Below are 25,002 nucleotides of genomic sequence, written 5' to 3'. Positions count from 1 at the left end.
AGATAGAGAAGGAGAGGGGGATGTTTCTCAAAGTGGGTGGGCAGTGCTGTGATGCTTTTTAAAGTAAGCATCCCTGTTTATGCAGTGGCAGTGCCTATGGCTTTTTATTCCTAATTTATCTGTAAAGTTTACTTTAATTGCGGTATCTTTTTTTCTATTTGTTTCCATTAATTCCTTTTTTTTTGGTCTTAAATTGGTAAGCAGAAATTGATGTAATAATTGAACTTTTCATCCCTCAGAAGTAATCGACTCCTAGTGTTAGCTTTATTAATGGGATTGAGGTTTGTATTGTTCGCTTGTTTAATAAACTGTACTTCTGATTATGGAGCGAGTCTAATCAGAATTAAGATAAGAATGAGATAAAGGGGAAAGGGGCCCGGTGCGGTGGCTCACACCTGTAACCCCAGCACTTTGGGAGGCTGAAGTGGGTGAATTTCTTGAGCCCAAGAGTTTGAGACCAGCCTGGGCAACATGGCGAAACCCCATCTCTACAAAAAAAATACAAAAATTAGCCAGGCATGATGGTGTGCACCTGTAATCCCAGCCTCTCAGAAGGCTGAGGTGGGAGAATCACCTGAGCCTGGGAAGTCGAAGGTGCATTGAGCTGTGATTGTGCCGTTGAACTCCAGCCTGGGCAATGGGAATGCGACCCTGTCTCAAAAAATATAATAAAAAAGAATATGATAAAGATACTTATAAAATAATTGTGTTTTGGTGCTTTTAAGTGATTTATACTTTGTTTCTACCCTTAGTGAGAAAATTGTAGTTTAATGTATATACTCAAAGATTTTGTATTTTTCACCAAAATTTTACGGGGTAGAATATACTAGATGAAAAACTCAAGAAATATGTTATCAGCATTAAAATTATCTTAGCTGCTCAAGAGTCATAATCACGTATAATATGACGATGTTATTTTGAACTTCATTTCCAGATCATAGCAATGGATCATTTAACTTGAAAGCTCTGTCAGGAAGCTCTGGATATAAGTTTGGCGTTCTTGCTAAGATTGTGAATTACATGAAGGTAAGTACTTTTCTCAAATAAAAGTCCTATTTAACTTTTTGGCAAAAGAAGGGGATTAGGATTTTCAGAAGTTAAATTTCTGTATACACCAAAATTTATGAAAATTGTGCATTTTCAATATGTGCGTTTTATTGTATGCCAATTATACCTTATATTAATTTGGCATTGTGGCAAGTTACCAAGGTATATTTAATCTGCATTAACTCAAGGGTACAATTTAAGCTCACCATTTCACTTAGTAAGAGTGTACCTAGGCAGTAGATATATCACCTCTTAATGAATACCGTCTGGCAAAACCAATGGGAGAATGTGATTGATTTTTCAGGATATTGCTTCCATTGATGTGAGAAGTAAGAAGTACATAGTTCGAGCAGATGGTGTGATGGCTTCTCTGTATCTTGGAGGAGAAAATTAAGTCTTAGAAAAACATTGACCCACAAAAGAATTAGAATTTAATGTTTTGGTAGAAGATTTAGTATTTTTTGAATACTAAGTTTTGATCATGTAAGATTTTGGCTTTACTTTCAATCTTTTTTTTTTTTTTTTTTTTGAGACAGTCTTGCTCCATTACCCAGGCTAGAGTGTGGTGGCACGATCGTCGCTCACTGCAGCCTTGAAGTCCTGTTGTCAAGTGATCCTCCTGACTCAGCCTCCCGAGTAACGGGGACTACAGGCATGCACCACCATGCCTGGCTAATTTTCTTATTTTTAGAAGAGACGAAGTCTCACTGTGTTGCCCAGGCTGGTCTCGAACTCCTAAGCTCATGTGATTTTCCCACCTCAGCCTCCCAAAGTGTTTGGCTTACAGGCATAAGCCACTATGCCCGACCAAAACTTTGAATCTTTTTTTTTTTTTTTTTGAGACGGAGTCTCGCTCTGTCGCCCAGGCTGGAGTGCAGTGGCCGGATCTCAGCTCACTGCAAGCTCCGCCTCCCGGGTTTACGCCATTCTCCTGCCTCAGCCTCCCGAGTAGCTGGGACTACAGGCGCCCGCCACCTCACCTGGCTAGTTTTTTGTGTTTTTTAGTAGAGACGGGGTTTCACTGTGTTAGCCAGGATGGTCTCGATCTCCTGACCTTGTGATCCACCCGTCTCGGCCTCCCAAAGTGCTGGGATTACAGGCTTGAGCCGTCGCACCTGGCCAGACCAAAACTTTGAATCTTAACTAAATTTATTAAAGCGGGATTTCATTTTTAGCTAAGATGTAATTTCAAATTTGCTCCCTTCTTCTGCCAAACTCTTAGTCACAATTAGTTACTAGTTGCATCTCTTGAAAAAGTCAGACAGTACTATATTTGTTATTTTAATTTCATCCATCTGTTGGTTAAAATATATATCAGATTTTTAACTGTGCTAAGGCTTTTCTTTTGTAATTTAATAGACTTGGTGTCTAGCTGAGTCTAAATTCTGTGGCTTGTATTTGAGTTATAGTATAAATATGTTAGTTTATAACTCCCCATTATTAAATAATATATTTTGACACTTAAGTATTCACCATTCATTCATTTCATCCATTTATTCCCCCACATGGTAAGCAGTTATGAAAATCTATTTGCTATTTAGGGCACTAATGGTGGGAATACCCAGAAAAGAATGCACACCCTCAGGGCTGTCACTCTGTTGAGGGAGACTGACATTTAAGTGCCATGTTTTTGTTACTCTGTTAATATGGTCTTCACTTCCCTATGTGGCTTACTTATAACTTCGTCTGTCTTAGAAAGTGAACTTCAGAATTTTTGCATGTGTTCCCTACAATTTGAAAAACTGTGTACCCCTTTGTACATATTTGAGATGATAACTACGCTATATTAGCGAAGTTTAAATAGTGGCACTATTCAAGCAAAAATTTAAATGATGACCAGAAATATGGAATTTCTGGCATACTGTAGTATTTCAATAAAATGCATCACTTTTAAATTTATCTAATAGAATCTAAATGTCATTATTTAAAAGTATAAAAACAAACTCCCTTAGTGATTGGGAATTTTAATTATTTTTTCTTTGAATATTTATGTCCCATCTGTTATCCCTTTGAAATTTTATCCAAATGTTATGTATTTTTATCTTTAAAATCATTTATTGATCATCTACCAAACTTTTCTGCCACAATAATATGTAAATAAATTGAAATTTAAAATGTTTTTCCTATGACCATAAAGCTCTAAGTGTTAAAAATAACTTACGGTTTGAATTACTTTTCCAATTATTATTGGTGCACAGTTGATTAGAATAACATACATAGATTAAAATTTTGATTAAATTCACTTTGTATCAGAAATTTATTCTTGAATGAAATGAATGCAGCTGTCTCCTCTCTTCCTCCATTAGTTCTTGTGTTTGGCAAATCTCTTCCTGTTTTGAGATTTTGTAGATTTTAAGTGCTTAGACATAAATGTTCAAATATATAAGTTAATTCTAATGGAAATTTTGTGGTATCAAAATCTTCCAAGTTATATGTCAAAAATCACTAGTGATTTTATCATCAAGCATCCATCAGTTAATACTTCTGTTAGGTTCTTCAGTTTTATTGAAAGCAAAAGAATGGAAACTACCCAACTTGCCAAAGGATTTGTTACCTAGTGCTTAACCATTTATTTTCTTAGCTTCTAGGAAGCATATCAAAAAGGCTTTCATAAGGCTTACCAAATGTCTTATATCAGTTCCCCTCCCTCTCTTCATAGGTACTTTCTTTAAAAATCTGATATATTCAGAAGCAGTTGAGAAAATAGAAATACTATTAATTTTAATATAGCTTTGCTAATTTTTTTATTACAATTATGTGTTTAAAATGTATTTTTGTGAAAACCTTTAGGATGAAGGTTTAGCTTGTTCAGTTTTTAGAAAATATCTCCTTGTTAACAAAGCCAGTCTCCATTGTCAAACCAACTAACCATAACAAACTTGCTTTGAATCATAAAATTCTCCTCTGTTTTAAATTTCAAATAAACAGATTACCAGATATTTTGGATAATATGAAAACCACTGAGGAATAAATTATAGAATGTATACTGAAAGATACTACTAAGGTATTTGAGATGAAAATTATGTGGCTCAAAAAGAATTACAGTAATTTGTCAATTTTTATAATTAAACATTTCTGTGCTGCTTGTCACATTAGATTAAAAATTAAATAAGTTAAAATATGAAGCAACGGATATGAGAAAAGTTGTGTTATTTATTTATTTATTTTTGAGACAGGGTCTTACTCTGTCACCTAGGCTAGGGTGCATTGGCACCATCCTGGCTCACTGCAGCCTCGATCTGCTAGCCTCAAGTGATCCTCCCACCTTAACCTCCCAAGTAACTGGGACTACAGGCACATGCCACCATGCCTGGCTAGTTTTTGTATTTTTTTTTTTGTAGAGACAGGGTCTCACAGTGTTGCCCAGGTTGGTCTTCAACTCCTGGGCTCAGGGGATCCCTCAAGTGATCCGCCTGTCTCAGCCTCCTAAAGTGCTGGGATTACAGGCGTGAGCCACTAGACCTGGCCTGTTACTCCCTTTTAAATGTGTGTTCCTGCATCTTCTGATCTCTGATTTCAGCTATTAGGTATAAATAAAAGGGAATGAATCAGAAATAACTTTACATTTTTATTTGGGTAATTAATGAAAGAGATACCTACTGCTTAAAACTACTCAGTTTGACAGCATATCTTTTTGTCAGTAGGAGGTAGAAATATTAAACTGTTGAAAAACTATAGAATTGACTAATTAGAATAAAACTTTAATGATATGATCTGACAACATAGATTTTAACTACCGTATTGAGTAATGCACACTCAATCTAAAGTAATTTCTATATAGTTTTTATCTGTGACTTTTATATAGCACAATTTGAATGACTTGGCAGTCCCAGAAAGTATTTCTGTTGTATTTAAAGGAATCAGCCTCCCTAATTGATATTGTTCCAGCTCTCTAAATATGCTTTTTCTTCAAGCTAATAAATATTCAAGGAATGAGTTTTGAGAATTACTTATATTTAAACTCTCGGCCCAGCACAGTGGCTCACACCTGTATTGTCAGCACTTTGGGAGGCTGAGGCAGGTGGATCACTTGAGGCCAAGAGTTTGAGACCAGCCTGGCCAACATGGTAAAACCCCGTCTCTACTAAAAAATACAAAAAAAAATTAGCCAGGTGTGTTGGTACATGCCTGTGATCCCAGCTACTTGAGAGGCTGAGAATCACATGAGTCTGGGAGGTGGAAATTGCAGTGAGCCAAGGTCGCACCACGGTACTCCAGCCTGGGTGACACATCAAGACCTTGTCGCTCATAAAAAATAAGAATTCTTGAAAAAATACTTGTTTTTATCTATTTTTTTTTTAACCAGTGTTCTCTTTGCGTTGCTTTTATCGTACTCCCTCCCTAATAGCAATGTGTTCTTGGACAATACTGAGTGGAGGTGGGACTGTCGGGGGAATGGTTGTTAAAGGAAACTTTAAACAACTGCTCACAGATTATGATATGTTAGAATGTTCCAGCAGGGGCCAAAATATTTTAAACTCTTTGAAAAATATGTGACTGGAAAAGACAAGAAGCCCAGTAATGGATAGTTTATGGCACCTCAGTTATTCTTGAATGCTTCCCTGAAACTGTTTTTTTGGCTTATCTGTTTGCTTGGGTCCCTAGAGTTTATTATTCCTTGAGGCTGTGTATCATAAATTCTGAATGGAGGTGAGATTTGTACTTTTTTTGTGGCGGGGGGAGCTGGAAGGTAAGGAGGAGAAGGGCTTATTTTGAAAGGGAAGACGTACATGTGGAAGGTATCTGTAAACAGATTCTTGGCAAGTCTCCCACTGTCTCTTGTGTACCTTTAGAAAGAAAGCAGAAGAAAGACAACAGAAATGCTCCTTATAGTATATTTATTTAATAGGGAAACTGTTTAATTGCTGAATGAGAATGATTTAGAAGCTATGTGGAAAAAGTTCCATGGGAGGCATTAGATAGGTACAGTGAGATTTCCAGCAGATAGTGATAACTTTGGACAAAGTGCTAAATAGAAAGATGAAAGGCGGATACAGGAACTTCAGGGTCGTAATACTAAGAACATGCAGCGGGGGGACAAACTGCCCCCCTCATCTCACCAGCTCCTGAGATGGTTACTGTGATACCATAGCTCAGTAATTTACGTTGGAACAGTAACTGAGACATCAAAAAAAGATTAAATTATGTTCAGTGACCTGGTTAAGATGAAAGAAGAACTTTATGGTTTATTTTAGGAGGATTTTTACAGAAATAGTTGATGTAAAACAAATTTTATTGCTTAAAGGTGTAAGTTTTAAAAGCACTCAAAGTTATCTCGAAAATCCCCTTAGGATGCCTCTTCGTATGAGACAGCACTTTAATTCTCAGATGACAAATTAAGGGTATACTTTATTTTTGATAAAATGATTTTTCTCTTGATTTCAGCATTATTCCTTATGTCTGTTATGTAAAACACTATGTTGAAAAATCTGGGTTAATTTGGCTTATTCTAGCTTAGTGTTTCTCCAGTGTCATTCTCCAACCAGTATCAGCATCACCTGGGAACTTTTTAGAAATGCAAATTCTTGGGCCCCTTTCAGACCATTGAATTTGAAACTGTGAGTATAGCTCAACAGTCTTGTCTTTTCTTTTTTTTTTTTTTTGACACGGAGTCTCGCTCTGTTGCCCAGGCCGGAGTTGCAGTGTCGCGATCTTGGCTCACTGCAAGCTCCGCCTCCTGGGTTCATGCCATTCTCCTGCCTCAGCCTCCCGAGGAGCTGGGACTACAGGCACCTGCCACCATGCGTGGCTAATTTTTTTGTATTTTGTTAGTAGAGACTGGGTTTCACTGTGTTAGCCAGGATGGTCTTGATCTCCTGACCTCGTGATCCGCCTTCTTCGGCCTCCCAAATGAGCAACAGTCTTTTTTTTTAAAAAGCCCTTCAAGTGCTTGTGATACATGCTGAAGTTTGAGAACCACTGGCCTAACTTCTGTCTGAATTACTTCTGACAGTTATTTTTGAATTGAGAAACTCTGGAGTCCATAGACATTAAATGAAATAGGGTTGGGTCAAGAATATGGATCTATTTCCAGTTTTAAATAAAGTATTTAAATTATATGACAGTATCTCTACTAAACACAGGTGTAAAAATTTTTAAAAAGATGTGAACAAATTTAATCTGTTCAAATATAAGATATGAATATATATGTCCATAGATCTGATAATACATTGAGATGGAGTAAAGTTTAAGAATGTATGAGTGGTTAATATTTGAAAATTAATTAGTGTAATTTATATTAACAGAATAAAGAAAAATCATGACCTTAGTGGTTGTAGAAAACGTTGCTGGTAAAGTTTTTTTTGTTTTTTTTTTGGGTTTTCTTTTTTGAGTTGGAGTCTCACTCTGTCGCCCAGGCTGGAGTGTGGTGGCACTACCTTGGCTCACCACAACCTCTGCCTCCCAGGTTCAAGCGATTCTCCTGCCTCAGCCTCCCAAGTAACTGGGATTACAGGCATGTGCCACCACACCCGGCTAATTTTTTGTATTTTCAGTACAGATGGGGTTTCACTGTGTTGGCCAGGATGGTCTTGATCTCCTGACCTCATGATCTGCCCGCCTCGGCCTCCCAAAGTGCTGGGATTACAGGCGTGAGCCACTGTGTCTGGCCTCTGGTAAAATTTAATACCAATTTATGATAAAAACTTGTAGCAAATTAGTAGAGGCAAAGTTCCTCAATGCAATAGAGCAGCCTCTCTCAATCTTCTTACTCTGGAGGAACCTTTAAGATAATTTTCAGGTCTCAGAGAACCCAGGCAAAGAATTGCTCTACCTCCAGTTCACATATATTAAGCTAATCAGTAAGTTGTGGATATGATAAGTTAATAATAATTGTCAGTGCTCTTTTGACAGGAGAATATTTTTGTCTTTGCATTTATTTTGCCCAACTTATTAGCCCGCTGTTTGTGTGTGTGGTTGCTCCCTACTCCCCAGAAAGGATCTCCACTCTTATGCAAGTCAGTACTTTAGGCAGAGGAAACCTCAGTTTTTTTCTTTTTTAAAATTTTCTGCTTGATTTCTTTTTTCACCTGATCAAAGTAGGCAACTTATTTGTTCTCAGTTGGGCAGCAGCTTGAAATAAGACAGGAACCTTTACCCAGGTTCACATTTGTGTTGAAAGAGGGGGAAAGTATTGTTTAATTTTGTGTTTTAGTTCTTCCAGGTGGTTTTCGAGAATGCTTCAGAGTTGCTGGTATCCTTCCTCACTTTCAAGCCCAAACAGCATTACAAGGTTTCCTTTGCCACATGGTTTTTCCAGAGATTCAGTTTTCCTTTGAAATCCAAATGTCTTGTCACTTGAAGTCAAAACATTTTTTTAAAACTTGTTCAACTGGTTCATATTATTTTTAAAAGTCTGCTAAGAGGCTAGCTCCTGCAGTCACTCTTCATCTTCAGAGCACTCAGTAAAGGATGGCCTACAATTTTCTTGAAAGTACTTCTGTAATTCAACTTTCAGCTTCAGCGTTCTGTTGAGAATACCTCCTATGCTGAGCCACTGGATTTCTGTATGTAGCAGGAGATTTAGGTGCTCAAGTATACTGGTCTGTGTTTAATAAAGCAAATCATTTTTAAACATCATTCAAGATTTTTTTTTAATAGTGATAGGGTCTTACTATGTTGCCAGGCTGGTCTTAAACTCCTGGCCTCAAGCAGTCCTCCTGTGTTGGTCTCCCAAAGTGCTGGGATTATAGGTGTGCACCACTGTACCTGGCCCATTCAAGACATCTTAAATTTCATTTCCAAGGATTTTTGATGCTAGTACTGCTCTGAAAAAAGCAATATCATGATTTTTTTTTTTTTTAAACAAGAGAGGTAAAACCTTGCCGTGAGCCAGCCATTAATGGGGAACATCACTGTAGATGCCAATGCAGTTTCTCTAAGATGAACTTCTTGTTTCTAGATATGAAGACACCACATTGAATATGTCATGCCCTTTGTTTATGGTAGTTTTTTTGCAGCACAAAAATTATTCTTGAAATTCAGCATTGTTTAAAAAAATTTACAAGACATATATCGTGAAATCTGTTGGTTTGTCAGCCCGGATAAACAAGCTGTTTCTCAGTTTATTAAACAAACCTCTTAGCATCATGTGACATGTCATCAATTTGTCAACTTATCATACTGTTTGAGAGTGGAACCTTTTTAGTTTCTCATGCTGTGCATTTTACTAACTGTCATTTAACATGCTGACATGATTAGGTTCCCATCAGTGGTGTGATTCTACCCCCTATACCCCCTTTTTGGACAATAAATTCTGCTACTAATAACATGCTTTATGAGCCTTTTCACTGAATGTGATTTAAAAACAAAAACAAAAAAATGAAGAGCTTTACTCTTGAGATTCCAATAAGTACCTGACTTGTCCAGTAGCTATGATTTCTGTTTCAGTGGTTTTTCAGTTTTGCTGGAGTCATAAATTGTTTGCCACAGATGCTGCACATTGGAATAGGACACTTTGGATTACTAACCTAGTGGAGTTCATTGATAAGTAGTTTTCACTGAAGTGTGGTGGACTGTTCTCTATTTCTTGCTGTGCTGGTGCAGTAAAATGGCCCAGAAGATTATAGTTCTTTATTACTTGCCTTATTAGAATTGTTCCTGGGCCTAGGTTTGGAATTCTCTTCTCTCATAAATTGTATCTTCAGAAATCATCACACTGGACTGTCAGACATGTGTATAAGACATAGATGCTAATATGTTATAAAACTAAAGGGAATAGTAACTGAGAAAGTTGAGAAAAATATGAAAACTTCACAACATATTTTACTTTTTTTTTTCTTTTTTGAGACAGAGTCTCACTCTGTCATCAGGAATGGAGTGCAGTGGCGTGATCTCGGCTCACTGCAACCTCCGCCTCTCGGGTTCAAGCGATTCTCCTGCTTCAGCCTCCCGAGTAGCTGGGACTACAGGTGTGTGCCACCACGCACGGCTAAATTTTGTATTTTTAGTAGAGACAGGGTTTCATCATGTTGGCCAGGATGGTCTCGATCTCTTGACCTTGTGATCTGCCCACCTTGGTCTCCCAAAGTGGTAGGATTACAGGTGTGAGCCACCACGCCCGGCTACATTTTACTTTTATTGCTACATAATCCATGTTTTGCAACATTTCAGAGTGGTAAGAGGCAGATGAATCTTGGTGTGTAAACATTCCTTGTTTAGAATGAATGTTTTCCTTAGATTTTCTGTTATACCAGTAGAGCTTGTTTGGTCCTGTAAGTCAGTGGCACTGTGTGAAGGAAGGTTGGAGGATGTAATTTGGGAAGGGAGCTGCTGACATTGTCAGCCTACTGTGCTTTTGTTTGTGCCATATAGAGCTTACCAATTATCAGTGGCCTAACTGCCCCTGTTGCATCAAAAACGGATAGTGGCAGGCTGGGCACGGTGACTCACGCCTGTAATCCCAGCACTTTGGGAGGCTGAGGCGGGTGGATGACTTGAGGTCAGGAGTTTGAGACCAGTCTGGCCAACATGGCGAAACCCCGTCTCTACTAAAAATACAAAAATTACCTGGGTGTGGTGGTGCATGCCTGTAGTCCCAGCTACTTGGGAGGCTGAGGCACAGGAATCGTTTGAACCCTAAAGGTGGAGGTTGCAGTGAGCCGAGATCGTGCCACTGTACTCCTGCCTGGACAACAGAGTGAGACCCTGTCCCTTAAGAAACAAACAAACAAAAACAGATAGTGCCCTCAGCAAAGTGAACATAGTCCTCGTTGCACACTACCACATGGTGCTAAAAGATTCCTTATGAAACCATTAGTTTGGCTGTTCAGTAGTTGCCTGTTACTGTGAGCACTAGCATCACATGGTGTAAGAAGTTAAAAAAACGTTTATTTTTTAAAATCACGATTTCTTGTGAAACCCTAGGGTTTTGTGGAATGCTGGTTGAGAAACCCAGTGGTAAGAGGGTAACTACAAAAACCTAGATTTGACATCATACTTAACGATGAAATAGCAAATGTGTTTTCTTTAGGTCAAAAAAGACAAGGATACCAATTGTCAGAACTTTTGTTCTGTATTGTACTGGAAGTTTAAGGAAGTAGTAACATAAAAATTGGAAAGGAAGAAGTAAAACCATAGATGACGTGATTAAGTATGTAGAAAAGCTAGAAGAATCTGGGAACTATTGGAATTAATAGGTAAATTCAATAAGGTTACCAAATAAAGATCAATCTACAAAAATCAATTTCTACAAATTTACGATAAAAAAATAAGAAAGTGAAATAAAATACGAAAGGCAGCACACCAAAACTCATCCACTAATTAGGAAGAAATTTAACAAAGATATTTTCTTTGCTGAAAACGAAATCAAGTCTTTAGTTGTAGGGCATTATTTATGCACTCTCTATAAGCACTGTTTCATTTTTCTTTTTAATTCCTGATCTGTGAGGAAGGGATTTGCAGTTTCTCTTGATCTTTTGTTGCTCATCACTCATTTTGATCCAGTAGCTTCCCCTTGGCAACTTGATAGCTGCATTTTTGGCTTTTCTGTTTACAAAGCTTAGTGAAGATGGTTAGGCTTTCATACATTGATTATTACTTCTGTCATTGATTTTGTTCTGATTCCAATAATTCCATTTATTTTTAATTTAAAAACAGTAATACAAGGCTAGTAATTTTTTTTATTGAGCGGTAGTCTTCTTTGCTTATATTTTCAGGTTAGGTTGGCCTTTTGGTACTTTTGTGTTTGATTGTAATGGGGAAAAAAAGCTTTTAATGTAAAGGAAACAAAGGAACATAGATCAAATTTAGATCTATGATAATAGAGAATATGGAATAATATTTTGAAAGGCTCATACTGGCTGTCCTTAGACAAGTAAAACTACACTAACCTCCATTATTCCTTCTAGTTTAGGCTATGTGCTTCCAGCTCCATATATCCAAAAGTCTACTGCACTGCTCTGCTACTTCTTTTTTTTTTTTTTTTTTTTTGAGACGTAATATCACTCTTTCCCAGGGTGGAGTGCAGTAGTGCAATCTCGGCTCAGTGGAACCTCTGCCTGCGGAGCTCAAGTGATTCTCCTGCCTCAGCCTCTTGAGTAGCTGGGTTTACAGGTGTGTGCCACCACGCCTGGCTAATTTTTATCTTCTTAGTGGAGTTGAGGTTTCATCATGTTGGCCAGGCTGGTCTTGAACTACTGATCTCAAGTGATCCACCCGCCTCAGCCTCCCCAAGTGCTGGGATTACAGATGTGAGCCACTGTGCCCAGCTTGGCTAACTCTATTAAAATTTTCTTAGCTTACTCTTTGTACATATACTAGTGTATTACCATACCAATACATTGTATATATTATAAGCTTACACAGAAATAAGAAATGAAAAAGAGATAAAAAGTAAAATATACTGTTTTAAAATAATTTTTTAAAACAGTATAAGAAGTTCTTTTCCTGACTGAAAGCAGTATGATTGAATGAGTGCTGTGTCAAGCATCTTCATTTAGCCTTTTCTTACAAAGCGATGAAGGTCTCATTTTAAGTTTAATTTGTTTGGAACCTTGGTTTTAATTGATGTCTTAGCAATAAAGACCCTTACAAAGATTTATAGATCTCAAAGGAATGAATGTGTGTATGTATATGTTTGTGAATATATGTTATATGTGTGCGTGTATATATATATAAAAGTTTCCTATTGCTGCTGTAAATTACCACAAATTTAGTGGCTTAAAACAACACAAATTGGTTCTCTTCCAGTTTTGGAAGTCAGAGGTCCAAAAGGCAGACTCATTGGGCTAAAGTCAGAGTATAGGCAGGTTTGGTTCCTTCTGGAGGCTTCAAGGGGAGCATCCCTTCCCTCTGTCAGTTTCTAGAGGCCACCTGCATTCCCTGACTCCAACCTCTCCTGTTGTCACATCTCTTGCTATTCACTTGGACTCTCGTGCCTCCCTCTTTCCCTTTTAAGGGACACCTGGAAATCTGCAATAATGTCTCCTATTTAAGGATCCTTGGTTTAATCATGCCAATGAAGTCCCTTTTGTCATGCAAGGTAACACAGCCACAGGTTGATTTGGACGTGTATGTTTTTGGAGGGAGGGTATGCATTATTCATTTGGGGGTTATAAATCATTGTTAGAAAATTATGACACTGATTTTTTTAATCCCGACAATTTGGCTAGTAAACTCCCATTTAAAAAAAAAATGTCGGTGGCTCAAGCCTGTAATCCCAGCACTTTGGGAGGCCGAGACGGGCGGATCACGAGGTCAGGAGATCGAGACCATCCTGGCTAACACGGAGAAACCCCATCTCTACTAAAAAATACAAAAGCTAGCCGGGTGAGGTGGTGGGTGCCTGTAGTCCCAGCTAATCGGGAGGCTGAGGCAGGAGAATGGCGTAAACCCGGGAGGCAGAGCTTGCAGTGAGCCGAGATCCGGCCATTGCACTCCAGCCTGGGCGACAGAGTGAGACACTGTCTCAAAAAAAAAAAAAAAGTCAGTTTGGCCGGGCGCAGCAGCTCATGCCTGTAAGCTCAGCACTGTGGGAGGCTGAGGTGGGCAGATCACGAGGTCAAGAGTTTGAGACCAGCCTTAGCAACATGGTGAAACCCCGTCTCTACTAAAAATACAAAAATTAGCCAGGCGTGGTGGTGCACGCCTATAGTCCCAGCTACTCAGGAGACTGAGGCAGGAGAATCGCGTGAACCAGGGAGACGAAGGTTGCCGTGAGCCAAGATCGTGCCATTGTACTCCGGCCTAGGCAACAAGAGCAAAACTCCGTCTCAAAAAAAAAGTCAGTTTATGCAAAATATATCAAAATGGATTATAATTTTTAAATTACCAACAATTTTGATTTTAAACTCAGAAAGGTTTTGTCTGGAAGACTTTTTTAAAAATTATGAAACAGCACTCAAAGTACTATAAAACTATCGAAGTAGACTGGGCACAGTGGCTCACGCCTGTAATCCCAGCACTTTGGGAGGCTGAGGCAGGTGGATCATGAGGTCAGGAGATTGAGACCATCCTGGACAACATGGTGAAAACTCGTCTCTACTAAAAATACAAGAATTAGCCTGGTGTGGTGGCATGCGCCGTAGTCTCAGCTACTCGGAGGCTGAGGCAGGAGGATCACTTGAACCCGGGAGGTGGAGGTTGCAGTGACCCAAGATCGCGCCACTGCACTCCAGCCTGGCGACAGGGCGAGACTCCATCTCAAAGAAAATAATAAGTTTAGAAAATAGTTTATCAAATTTTTAAGATGTGCAGATATGACAGTTTTTATTCTTATACCTTTTAAACTCAGAAATCACATAATGATGGAAATACTTCCCGGTCTTTTTCAAAATGCTCTTTCCATGGCATGAATTTATTTCAAAAAGCAGTTACTTTTACACATCATTAAATGCCGGCTTTACTTTGAAGGAACAGATGGCTTATTTTAATTATTTTTAAAATAATTGTTAGCAAACTATAAATAGCTGCTATAATCGTAGAATATTGAGCAGATTTGAAACATTTTGCCTTTTTGTAAGGAGAAATTTGTAATTCATTTTTTACAGCTTTGTGAAACCATTGTAAAATGTCTACCTTTGAAAGGTCTTTAAAAAAAAAATTCGCCACAATCCATCTGATAGCAGGCCAGTCTCACTGTGTTGTGGAATCCTGAAACTGAAGGAATGAGTGAGGCCACGCCTGCTGGGCCCTTTGTCATGTCCCAGGTCTGCCTCAGGATTCCTCCATGCACATCACAATTGGAAATGTGGATGCCCTGACATGAAGTGAAGGAGCCACTCTTGTCAGTCCATATATTCACTATTAGTAAAGCATAACTTTTTTTTTCTCCCCCAAGACAGAGTGTTGCTCTGTTGCCCAGGCTGGAGTGCAGTAGCGCAGTCTCGGCTCACCGCAACCTCTGCCTTCTCGGTTTAAGTGATTCTCCTGCCTCAGCCTCCTGAGTAGCTGGGATTACAGGTGTGTGCCACCTTGTGCGGCTAATTTTTTGTATTTTTAGTAGCGATGGGTTTCACTATGTTGGTCAGGCTGGTCTTGAATTCCTGACATCATGATCCACCCGCCTTGGCCTCCCAAAGTGCTGGGATTACAGGCGTGAGCCACTGCGCCCAGCCTAAGTAAAACATAACTTTTAAATGGAAATTAAAAACAATTTTAATAAGCGTTCTTAAGAATCATCCTGAGGTACCCACTTTTGTGCCCCTGGGGTGTGTACACCCCATGTAGGAGACCACTGTGCTGTACTGTAGCTGCCCGGCGTTTCCCTGTATTCTAGTTATCATGTCATCATTCAAGGTCTGTCCAGTTTTCTCTTTCATTTTTTCTGATTGAGGATGTTTTCCTCACAGATAGTTGTATACTTAGCTTTTTTTTTTTTTTTTTGAGACAAGATCTGGCTCTGTCACCCAGGCTGGAATGCAGTGGTATGACCACAGCTCACTTGTAGCATCTGCCTCCTGGGCTCAAGCAGTCATTCCACCTCAGCCTCCCAAGTAACTGGGATACAGGCGTGTGCTACCACACCTGATTAATTTTTGTATATATGCATATTTTTTGGTAGAGTCGGAGTTTCGCCATGTTGTCCAGGCTGGTCTCAATTTCCTGAGTTCAAGCAACCTGCCAACTTGAACCTTCCAATTTGCTGGGATTCAGGTGTGAGCCACTATGCCTGACCATATCTAACTTTGTAGCTTGTATGTTTAGCTTCTCCCCTCTATTGGGAGCTCTTAAAGGCAGAAGTAGTTTGCATTTTATTGTATGTCTCATTGCAGTACTCTCAGCACATAATAGTTACCACTAAATATTTGAACGAATAAGTGAATGAATTAACAGCAAATGCTCAATGAATGGTTCTTTTGTGTGGTGTGTTAGGCTTATGTCGTTATCTGCTGTCTGTACCTTCTAGTTTGGAGAATTGGTTATTTAGTTTTCCAGGGCCTGCCTGAAGCCCAGTGAGGTTCAGTAACCTGCTCAATGTGAGGGAACTTGGAGCCTGGGTGTTTTTTTTTTTTCTTTTGAAGAATTATTTTTGTTTTGGATAAATGACATATCTTTTTGTACAAGAAGTAAAGTATAATAAGGTATACTGAAGGAGTCTTGTTCTCACCTGTCTTGCCACTCATTTTCTCCCCTCTTGTGCTTCCTACAGGTAACCTCTTTTATTTGTTTCTTGTGACTTTTTCAGTGGTTCTTTATGCAGAAACAAAGTTCAAATGTATACTTATTTCTGCCCTTCCCTGTATACAAGGTTTCATAGTGTGTATATTTTTTAACATACATATTTTTTTCTTATTTAAAAATACTTTATTTTTTAGAGGAGTTTTAGGTTCACAGCAAAATTGAGTGGAAAATACAGAATTCTCATCCATTCCCCTCCCATCCCCCTGCCCCCCATGGCTTCCTCCACTATCAGCATCCTGCACCAGAAGAGTACATTTGTGACAGTTGATGAACCTATGCTGGCAAATGACCACTCTAAGTTCATAGTTTACATGAGTTCATTCACTCTTAGTGGTGTTCTTTCTGTGGGTTTGGACAAATGTGTAATGGCCTATGTCCACCACTATAGTTCTCAGGGCTCTGCTTGTTCATCCTTCTCTCCCCTGCAACCCTTGGCAGCCACTAAACTTTTTTTAATTTTTAAATTTTTATTTATTTATTTATTTATTTTTGAGACAGAGTCTTGCTCTGTTGCCAGGCTGGAATGCAGTGGCTTGATCTTGGCTCACTGCAACCTCCGCCTCCCGGGTTTAAGTGGTTCCCCTGCGTCAGTCTCCTGAGTAGCTGAGACTACAGGCACGTGCCACCATGTCCAGCTAATTTTTTGTATTTTAGTAGAGATGAGGTTTCACCATGTTGGCCAGGATGGTCTCAATCTCCTGACCTTGTGATCCTCCCATGTCGGCCTCCCAAAGTGCTGGACTACAGGTGTGAGCCACTGCATCTGGCCTGCAGCCACTGAACTTTTTATTGTCTCCGTGGTTTTTGTCTTTTCCAGAATGTCAGTAGTTGGAGCCATACAGTATGTAGCCTTTTCAGATTGGCTTCTTTCCCTTAGTAATACGTATTTAAGGTTTCTCCATATTTTTTTCATAGCTTGATAGCTCATTTCGTTTTAGCTCTGGATAGTATTCCATTGTCTGGATATACCACAGTTTATTTACCCACTCAGCTACTGAAGGACATCTTGGTTGCTTCCAGCTTTTGGCAATTATGGATAAAGCTGTAATAAGCATCCTTAGTGGATTTTTGTATGTACATAATTTTTTGGCTCATTTGGGTAAATACCAAGGATCATGATTGCTAGATTCATCAAATGGTAAGAGTGTATTTAGTGTTGTAAGAAACTGCTGAACTGTCTTCCACAGTGGCTGTGCCATTTTGCACACTCTTCCTGTTCCTTTGCATCTGCTCTAGCTTTTGGTATCTACGTGTGTGTGTGTGTGTGTGTGTGTGTGTGTGTGTGTGTTCATTGGATAGGCATGATACATATGTGTTTTAACTTATTACTTTGTCCTGGACATCTTTTCAAATTAGCACATAGAGAAATTTTACATTTACTTTGTGAACATCAGTATAGTGGAATGGATGTGCTGTGGTTAATCTATCTTCTGATTATGGACACTTGGGTTATTTCTAATATTTTCTTTTTATAAACAATGCTACAGTGACCATAAGTCACTTTTCTTTTCTTTTTTTTTCTTTTTTTTTTAAATTTGAGTTGGAGTCTTGCTCTGTCACCCGGGCTGGAGTGCAGTGGCGTGATCTCAGCTCACTGCAAGCTCCACCTCCCGAGTTCATGCCATTCTCCTGCCTCAGCTTCCCGAGTAGCTGGGACTACAGGCACCCACCACCATGCCTGGCTAATTTTTTATATTTTTAGTAGAGATGGGGTTTCACTGTGTTAGCCAGGACGGTCTTGATCTCATGACATCGTGATCCGCCTGCCTTGGCCTCTCAAAGTGCTGGGATTACAGGTGTGAGCCACTGCGCCCGGCCCGTAAGTCATTTTTCTATGTGGTACTGGTATTTCTGTAGGATAAGTTTCTAGAAATAGGATTGTTTGGTGAAAGTTGAGTATCTTTTCCTATGTTTAAGGTCATTTTTGTAATCTGCACGTTTCTGTCTTTGGGTCATTTTCTGTTTTTTTTTTTTTTTTTTTTTTGAGATCTTGCTCTGTCTCCCAGATCTCAGCTTTCTGCAGCCTCCTTCTCCCAGGTTCAAGCGATTCTCCTGTCTCAGCCTCCCAAGTAGCTGGGATTACAAGCATGCACCACCATGCACGGCTGATTTTTTTATTTTTAGTAGACATGGGGTTTCACCATGTTGGTCAGGCTGGTCTCGAACGCCTGACGTGAAGTGATCCCACCTGCCTCAGCCCCACAAAGTGCTGGGATTACAGCCGTGAGCCACCATGCCTGGCCTATTTGTTAGGTTTTTGAAGCTCTTGAAATATTAGGAAGAATTAGCTCTTGGTGATATGAGTTGCATATATTTTTTGTCAGTTTATCTTTTTATTTTATAGAGCAATGAGTTTCAACTCCGTTCTGATTTCATAGTCTGTGGCTCTTCGTCACTATAATTATACTACCTGGAATAATACATGTTTTTCATTCCTGAAGATTTATGTACACGTAACTATGATTTAATGCATCTAGCATTTTAAAACTGTCTTCTAATAACAGTTTCTTCACTTGATAGACACGGCATCAGCGAGGAGATACGCATCCTCTAACCTTAGATGAAATTTTGGATGAAACACAACATTTAGATATTGGACTCAAGCAGAAACAATGGCTAATGACTGAGGTGAGAATTTAGTTGATTATCAAGAGAGATTTCCTGTAACTAGAATTTTTTTTTTTTTTTTAGGCAGTCTTGCCTAAAAAAAGAGTCTTGCTCGGGCTGGAGTGCAGTGGCGTGATCTCAGCTCACTACTGACTTGGCCTACCGAGTAGTTGGGATTGCAGGCATGCGCCACAATGCCAGGCTAATTTTTGTGTTTTTAGTAGCGATGGGGTTTCACCATGTTGGCCAGGCTGATGTTGAACTCCTGACCTCAAGTGATCGGCCCACCTTGACTTCCCAGAGTGCTGGGGTTATAGGCGTGAGCCACCGCACCTTGCCTAGAATGTTTTAATATGGTGAAATCTGATAATGCTTTTTACTTTTTCTTAAAAGAAATGTTGTAGGGTCTTTGTTTTTTGAATGTACACATTTGTAAGATTGATTTGTTGGTTTTCACTTAATTTTATGTATCTATTTCAAAATGTTAAAGGTAAGACTTCTGTGTAAAGGTTGTAAAGAAGTCATTGTACCAGTTCCACTTATGTTTTTACAGATTAATTAATGCTTATTTTGTATTGCCAGATTTATAATTTGTATGCTTGTAAATTGAATTGTTTTTGTTTTAGAAAATTTAAAGCATAAGATACTGCAGGGATAGGAAGATATTTTGTTGCATAATTACTGCTCTTATGGCTTGATGTGGAAAAAAGTCGTGAATGCTGTGTATGAACACACACCATTTGAAGAAACCCCAGCACAGTCAGTGACCATGCTAATTTGGAAATAAATAGCATTTAAAAATTCAGATGTTCACTGCTTTTGAATTTAAATGCGAAGTGAAAACTAAGAAGACTACTTTCTAGGACCAGAGAGAGATTCTAGAATCCAAATGTAAAATTCCTAACATATAATTCATTTATTTTTTTACCACGCAAAATATAGGTCTTGACTTTTATAATGTAGCATGACCATTAATTAGCATAATTGTAGCTCATTGTATTAGTGATGTACAAACAATGGTAATCCACATTTAAATTTGCTGGTTTAGCTAACCTTGAGAGTTCATAGACTACCAACATATAGTTAACATGACTTTGATCATTTTACTATTCTATTCTCCCTTTTTTCTTCTTCCTGTGTTTCTTCTCTCTCTCCTTTCAGGGTCAGGCTGGCAGCTGCAGAAGAAAATATATAGGGTTGCTCTTTTTGAAGAGCTTTCCTTCTGATACTAGCTGTACAACAGAACTGACTAGAAACATAATTATATTCAGTAATTCCTGCATTCCTACTCAGTTTCATTCTCAAGCTGACATAGGTAAAGTTCTTGTATGCACTAGTCTGGTCCTTTTCAGTTCGTTACACAGCTGCCAGTGCCAGTTGATAGCAGATGGGGAAGACCATTGACTAGTACGGGTAATGTCTCTCACTTTGTAATGCCAATATGTGATAAGCTATACTTTGCAGGCGGAGTGGGCACTACTCAGTTCACTAGGTGTTTTATTGATTTCTACCCATTTTGACTTCTAGAAGAATATGGATTCAGCTTTTTTCAAAGTAGTTGTGATAAAATAGTTTATTTCTCCTCAAAGAATTTATGTAAATAAAACACAGTTTCTTTTATAAAAAGTGAACACCATGCTGATCTACTCTTCTGGAATCCTGGATGTCCAGGATGTTAGGCCTGCCAGTTTGTGTTCATAAGGTACTTTTAATTTGCCACTGTATTGGCTGGTGTTGTATTTTAAAATAATTAGTAGAATTAAGAATGTATATATGGGCTGGGCGCAGTGGCTCATGCCTATAATCCCAGAACTTTGGGAGGCCGAGGCAGGTGGATCACCTGAGGTCAGAAGTTCAAGACCAGCCTGGCCAACATGTTGAAACCCTGTCTCTACTAAAAATACAAAAATTAGCTGGGTGTGGTGGTACGCGCCTGTAGTCCCAGGTGCTGAGAGGGAGGGAGGCAGGAGAGGGAGGCTAAGGCAGGAGAATCGCTTGAACCCAGAAGGTGGAGGTTGCACTGAGCTGAGATCACGCCACTGCATTCCAGCCTGGGCAACAGAGCAAGACTCGTTTAAAAAAAAAAAAGAACGTATTTATGTTTCCATTTGTTAATATACTCCAATTGTATCACTGTTACAGGCTTTAGTCAACAATCCCAAAATTGAAGTAATAGATGGGAAGTATGCTTTCAAGCCCAAGTACAACGTGAGAGATAAGAAGGCCCTACTTAGGCTCTTAGATCAGCATGACCAGCGAGGATTAGGAGGGATTCTTTTAGAAGACATCGAAGAAGCACTGCCCAATTCCCAGAAAGCTGTCAAGGTAATCTCTCTCTTCTTTCTGTGTCTTAATGTAATTTGAATGAATAATGACTTCTTGGTTCTAGAAATATCAAACATTTTACAATTGTTTTTAAAGCTTCCATTATATACACATGGGGTTACAGTGAGCCACTTGAAGGTTTGAAATTTGTCTTGTGTCACCAAGCAGGAAAGGGAGCAGCCATCTCTGTGTAACTTTGACGGGTTCCTGTTGCTGTTGCTATATGATTGTTTGATTGTTCAGGATATTTCTGGAAAATTTTCCTCAAAGGCAGTAGAGTTTCTCTTGTAAGCTGTGTTTGTAAATAAGAGTGTCTTCTATAATAGTAGTAGATGTTCCTTACCTGAGGAACTAGAGGCATTAAAACACAAAAGTATTGATTAATAACCTGGCTATTTTGAAGTCCTAAAGGGGCTACCTATGAAAGTCCTACTGGTACAGATTACATTTCCAATTTAAATTTGAAACTCACTGGGGAAAGCTGCTTGTTTTCATTTGTCACAATTGCTAAGGATTAATGTTAACTTATCAAGCAGGTTCATTCATTTGCTATTAGAAGAAAACTTGGCCTTTTCTCTCCTCTGCTTCTTGGTAATGGAATTATACATGTCACATCTTCTGGTTTTGTACCACAAGTCCTTGAGGCTCTCTTTATTTATTTCAGTTTTTTTTTTTTCCTGTTCTGTTAATCCATTGTCAAGTTCACTCACTTTTCTTCTTCACTTCCAACTTGTTAAGCCCAGTTGGTGAATTTTTTTAGTTGTATTTTTCAGTTCTAGCCTTTCTTTTTAAATTGTTCTTCTGGTTTCTGTTTCTTTGCTGAATTTCGTTTTCTTTTTTTTTTTTTTCCATTCGTGACAGGTATCTTTTGTTACACCCTTGAGTATGATTTCTTATAGCTGTTTTAAAATTCTTATTCTAACAGCTGAGTCATCTTAGAGCTGGTCTGCAGTGACTGTCTCTTTTATGGGTCATATTTTCCTGTTTCTTCATATATCTAATACATTTCTGTGGGTCTTAGACCTTGTGAATTATATTAATACGTGTAAAGACTCAGGATTCTGTTACATTCCTCCAAAGAGTGTTTTTATTTGTTTTGTTTTGTGGTTAAGTGGGCAGTTACTCCAAACCTTGTCTACCCTACAGCAGGTAGCATATGATATGTCTCTTCTGTTCTTTTAGCCTTAGCCCTTTTGCTCGGAATCTTTTTCCATTCATGCATAGCCCAGGGTAGCTAGGCTGACTTTTTCCAAGGTTTCCTTTTTCACTTTCCAGTTGCTGTGGTTGCCCCACGCTCTGTTTCCTGGTTCTTCAATGCAGAAACACTGAGGATTAGCTAAAACACTGAGTTTTAGCTTCACAGGGCACTGACTGTGGCCTGCCCTCGGTGCTCTTTCTTTCTGAGTATAGACCCCCCCTCCCCCCCTTTTTGCCTGTTTTCTTTTGGTTGCTTTTCAGTTCCTTTAGGTAGTTGGATTTTTTTTTTTTTTTTAAATCAGAATTTCACTCTTGTTGCCCAGGCTGGAGTGCAATGGCACGATCTCAGCTCACCACAGCCTCCGTCTCCTGGGTTCTAGTGATTCTCCTGCCTCAGCCTCCTGAATAGCTGGGATTACAGGCATGCATCACCACACCCAGCTAATTTTGTTGTCAGGCTGGTCTCCAACTCCCAACCTCAGGTGATCTGCCCGCCTGAGCTTCCCAAAGTTCTGGGATTACAGGTGTGAGCTACCACGCCCGGCCTAGGTAGTTGATTTTTAAAATGTCTTGTCCAGAGTTGATAGTGTTTTCTGTGGGAGGTTGGGTCCTTTAGGAGCTACTTGGTCATTATCAGAAGCAGGGCCCTCCTAAGATTTTTAACTTAAAAGTGTCTCAGCTTAACCTGCACAAATGTTGTCAATAAAGACATGTCACCAAAGTTGATACTTTGTGTGCTGTATAGTGTGTTGAATTCAGTGGGACTACTGAATCCTAGACTAACAGTTGAGTGCTAGGTGTGTTTCCTGCATGGCTGTTTTCTCCCATTTTGGTAGGGGCTTTCCTGTTACTATATGTGGTAGGCTTTTCATTACATTTTAAACTACAACAGTGCCATAATCTGATAATGGCTTAGTCCATCTTAAATAATTTTGTGATGTAAATTTAGTTTGACATCTGTCTTTACTGGCTCTGTTCCCTTACTTAGAATTAGAGTAGAAGGGGTTATGAAAGCACACAGTCGGTTTTCATTTTCAGGCAGGCTTTATTTCCAAATTGTTTGAAACCCAAAATTTTTGTTCTTCTTTAAAAAATGTGAAGATATGTTGTAGCCTAAAAAATTCCTCAAGTAGTTCTTCGGCACATCTACATTAAATCTCATCTGTGTTGCTTCCTCTTCAGTTCTTGGTGGAGATACAAATATTATTGTAATTTTGTTGATCATACAATGCTTTGAAGAAGTGTGCAATACAGCACTAGCAGGGAACAAAAAGGACTGTGCAAAAAGCAAGAAAACAAGAGAATGGAGAAAGCCAGTGACTGTTTCAGATTGCTTGTCTCTCCTTAATTGTTATGTGGGGGTTTTCTAACAAAGTAACTGCCAGTGCAGTCCTGCTAGGCCAGTCTGCATTTGCGATGTAATACATTAACTATAAGGTGATATATTGAATTAGCTACTTTTTAGGGTTCCATTTTTTTTTTTTTTTTTTTTTTTTGAGACAGAGTCTTGCTCTGTCGCCCTGCCTGGAGTGCAGTGGTGCGATCTTGGCTCACTGCAAGCTCCGCCTCCTGGGTTCACGCCATTCTCCTGCCTCAGCCTCCCAAGTAGCTGGGACTATAGGCGCCCGCCACCATGCCCGGCTTACTTTTTTGTATTATCAGTAGAGATGGGGTTTCACCATGTTAGCCAGGATGGTCTCGATCTCCTGATCTCGTGATCCGCCCACCTTGGCCTCCCAAAGTGCTGGGATTACAGGCGTGAGCCACTGTGCCCTGCCTTAGGGTTCCTTTTTAAAATTAAAGTTTAGTTGTAAAAATATGCAACAAGAATTTTTTTTTTTTGAGATGGAGTTTCACTCTTGTTTCCCAGGCTGGAGTGCAACGGCACTATCTCGGCTCGCTGCAACCTCTGCCTCCCAGGTTCAAGCGATTCTCCTGCCTCAGCCTCCTGAGTAGCTGGGATTACAGGCATGCACTATCACACCCGGCTAATTTTGTTTTTTTAGTAGAGATGGGGTTTCTCCATGTTGGTCAGGCTGGTCTTGAACTCACGACGCCAGGTGATCTGCCTGCCTCGGCCTCACAAAGTGCTAGGATTACAGATGTGAGCCACCACGCCTGGCCACAGCCTGAAATATAACGTCTCAACCATTTTTGAGTGTTCAATTCACTAGTGTTAAGTATATTCACATTGTAGTGCAAAAGATCTCCAGAACTTTTACCCTTTGCAAAACTGAAACTATATATATTAAACAATGACTGCCCTTTTACCCTTCCCCACAGTCTCTGGTACCCACTATTCTAGTTGAGTTTGACTACTTTAGATACCTTATATAAGTGGAATCTTCCAGTATTTGTCATTTTGTGACTGGCTTATTTCACTTAGCATAATATTCTCAAGGTTCATCCATGTTGTACTTGTGACAGGATTTTCTTCCTTTTTAAAGCTGAATAATATTCCATTGTATTTATATAATACATTCTTTTTATGCATTCCTTGATGGACATTTGGGTTGATTTCACCTCCTGATTATTGTGAATAGTGCTGTTGTGAACATGAGTGTGCAAATAACTCTGGGACTGTATGTATTTCATTGTGTTTGGAGATACAGAAGCAGGAGTCCTGGATCATAAGGTTGTTTTGTATTTTGAGGAACTGCCATACTGTTTTCCATAGTGGTGGTTGTCATGTGTGTCCATGTGAAG

At 39.2% G+C, this 25,002-nt stretch overlaps 1 protein-coding gene across 4 annotated transcripts in view; it reads left to right on the top strand.

Annotated features, from left to right (window-relative positions):
- Positions 1–25,002, top strand: part of GTF2E2 (general transcription factor IIE subunit 2) — an 84,231-nt gene that overhangs the window by 25,287 nt on the left and 33,942 nt on the right. For all 4 annotated transcript variants that reach the window (XM_005562991.4, XM_045398100.2, XM_045398099.3 and 1 more), the window contains exons 3-5: positions 935–1,026; positions 18,688–18,795; positions 20,917–21,099. In XM_005562991.4, the coding sequence (XP_005563048.1) occupies positions 935–1,026; positions 18,688–18,795; positions 20,917–21,099 (383 nt within the window). The remainder of the gene's footprint in view (positions 1–934; positions 1,027–18,687; positions 18,796–20,916; positions 21,100–25,002) is intronic.

The sequence above is a fragment of the Macaca fascicularis genome, chromosome 8 (assembly GCF_037993035.2).
Source record: "Macaca fascicularis isolate 582-1 chromosome 8, T2T-MFA8v1.1".
Classification (NCBI taxonomy): Eukaryota; Metazoa; Chordata; class Mammalia; order Primates; family Cercopithecidae; genus Macaca; species Macaca fascicularis.
The sequence above is the reverse complement of the archived record's forward strand: the minus strand, read 5'-3'. Positions and strand labels throughout refer to the sequence as shown.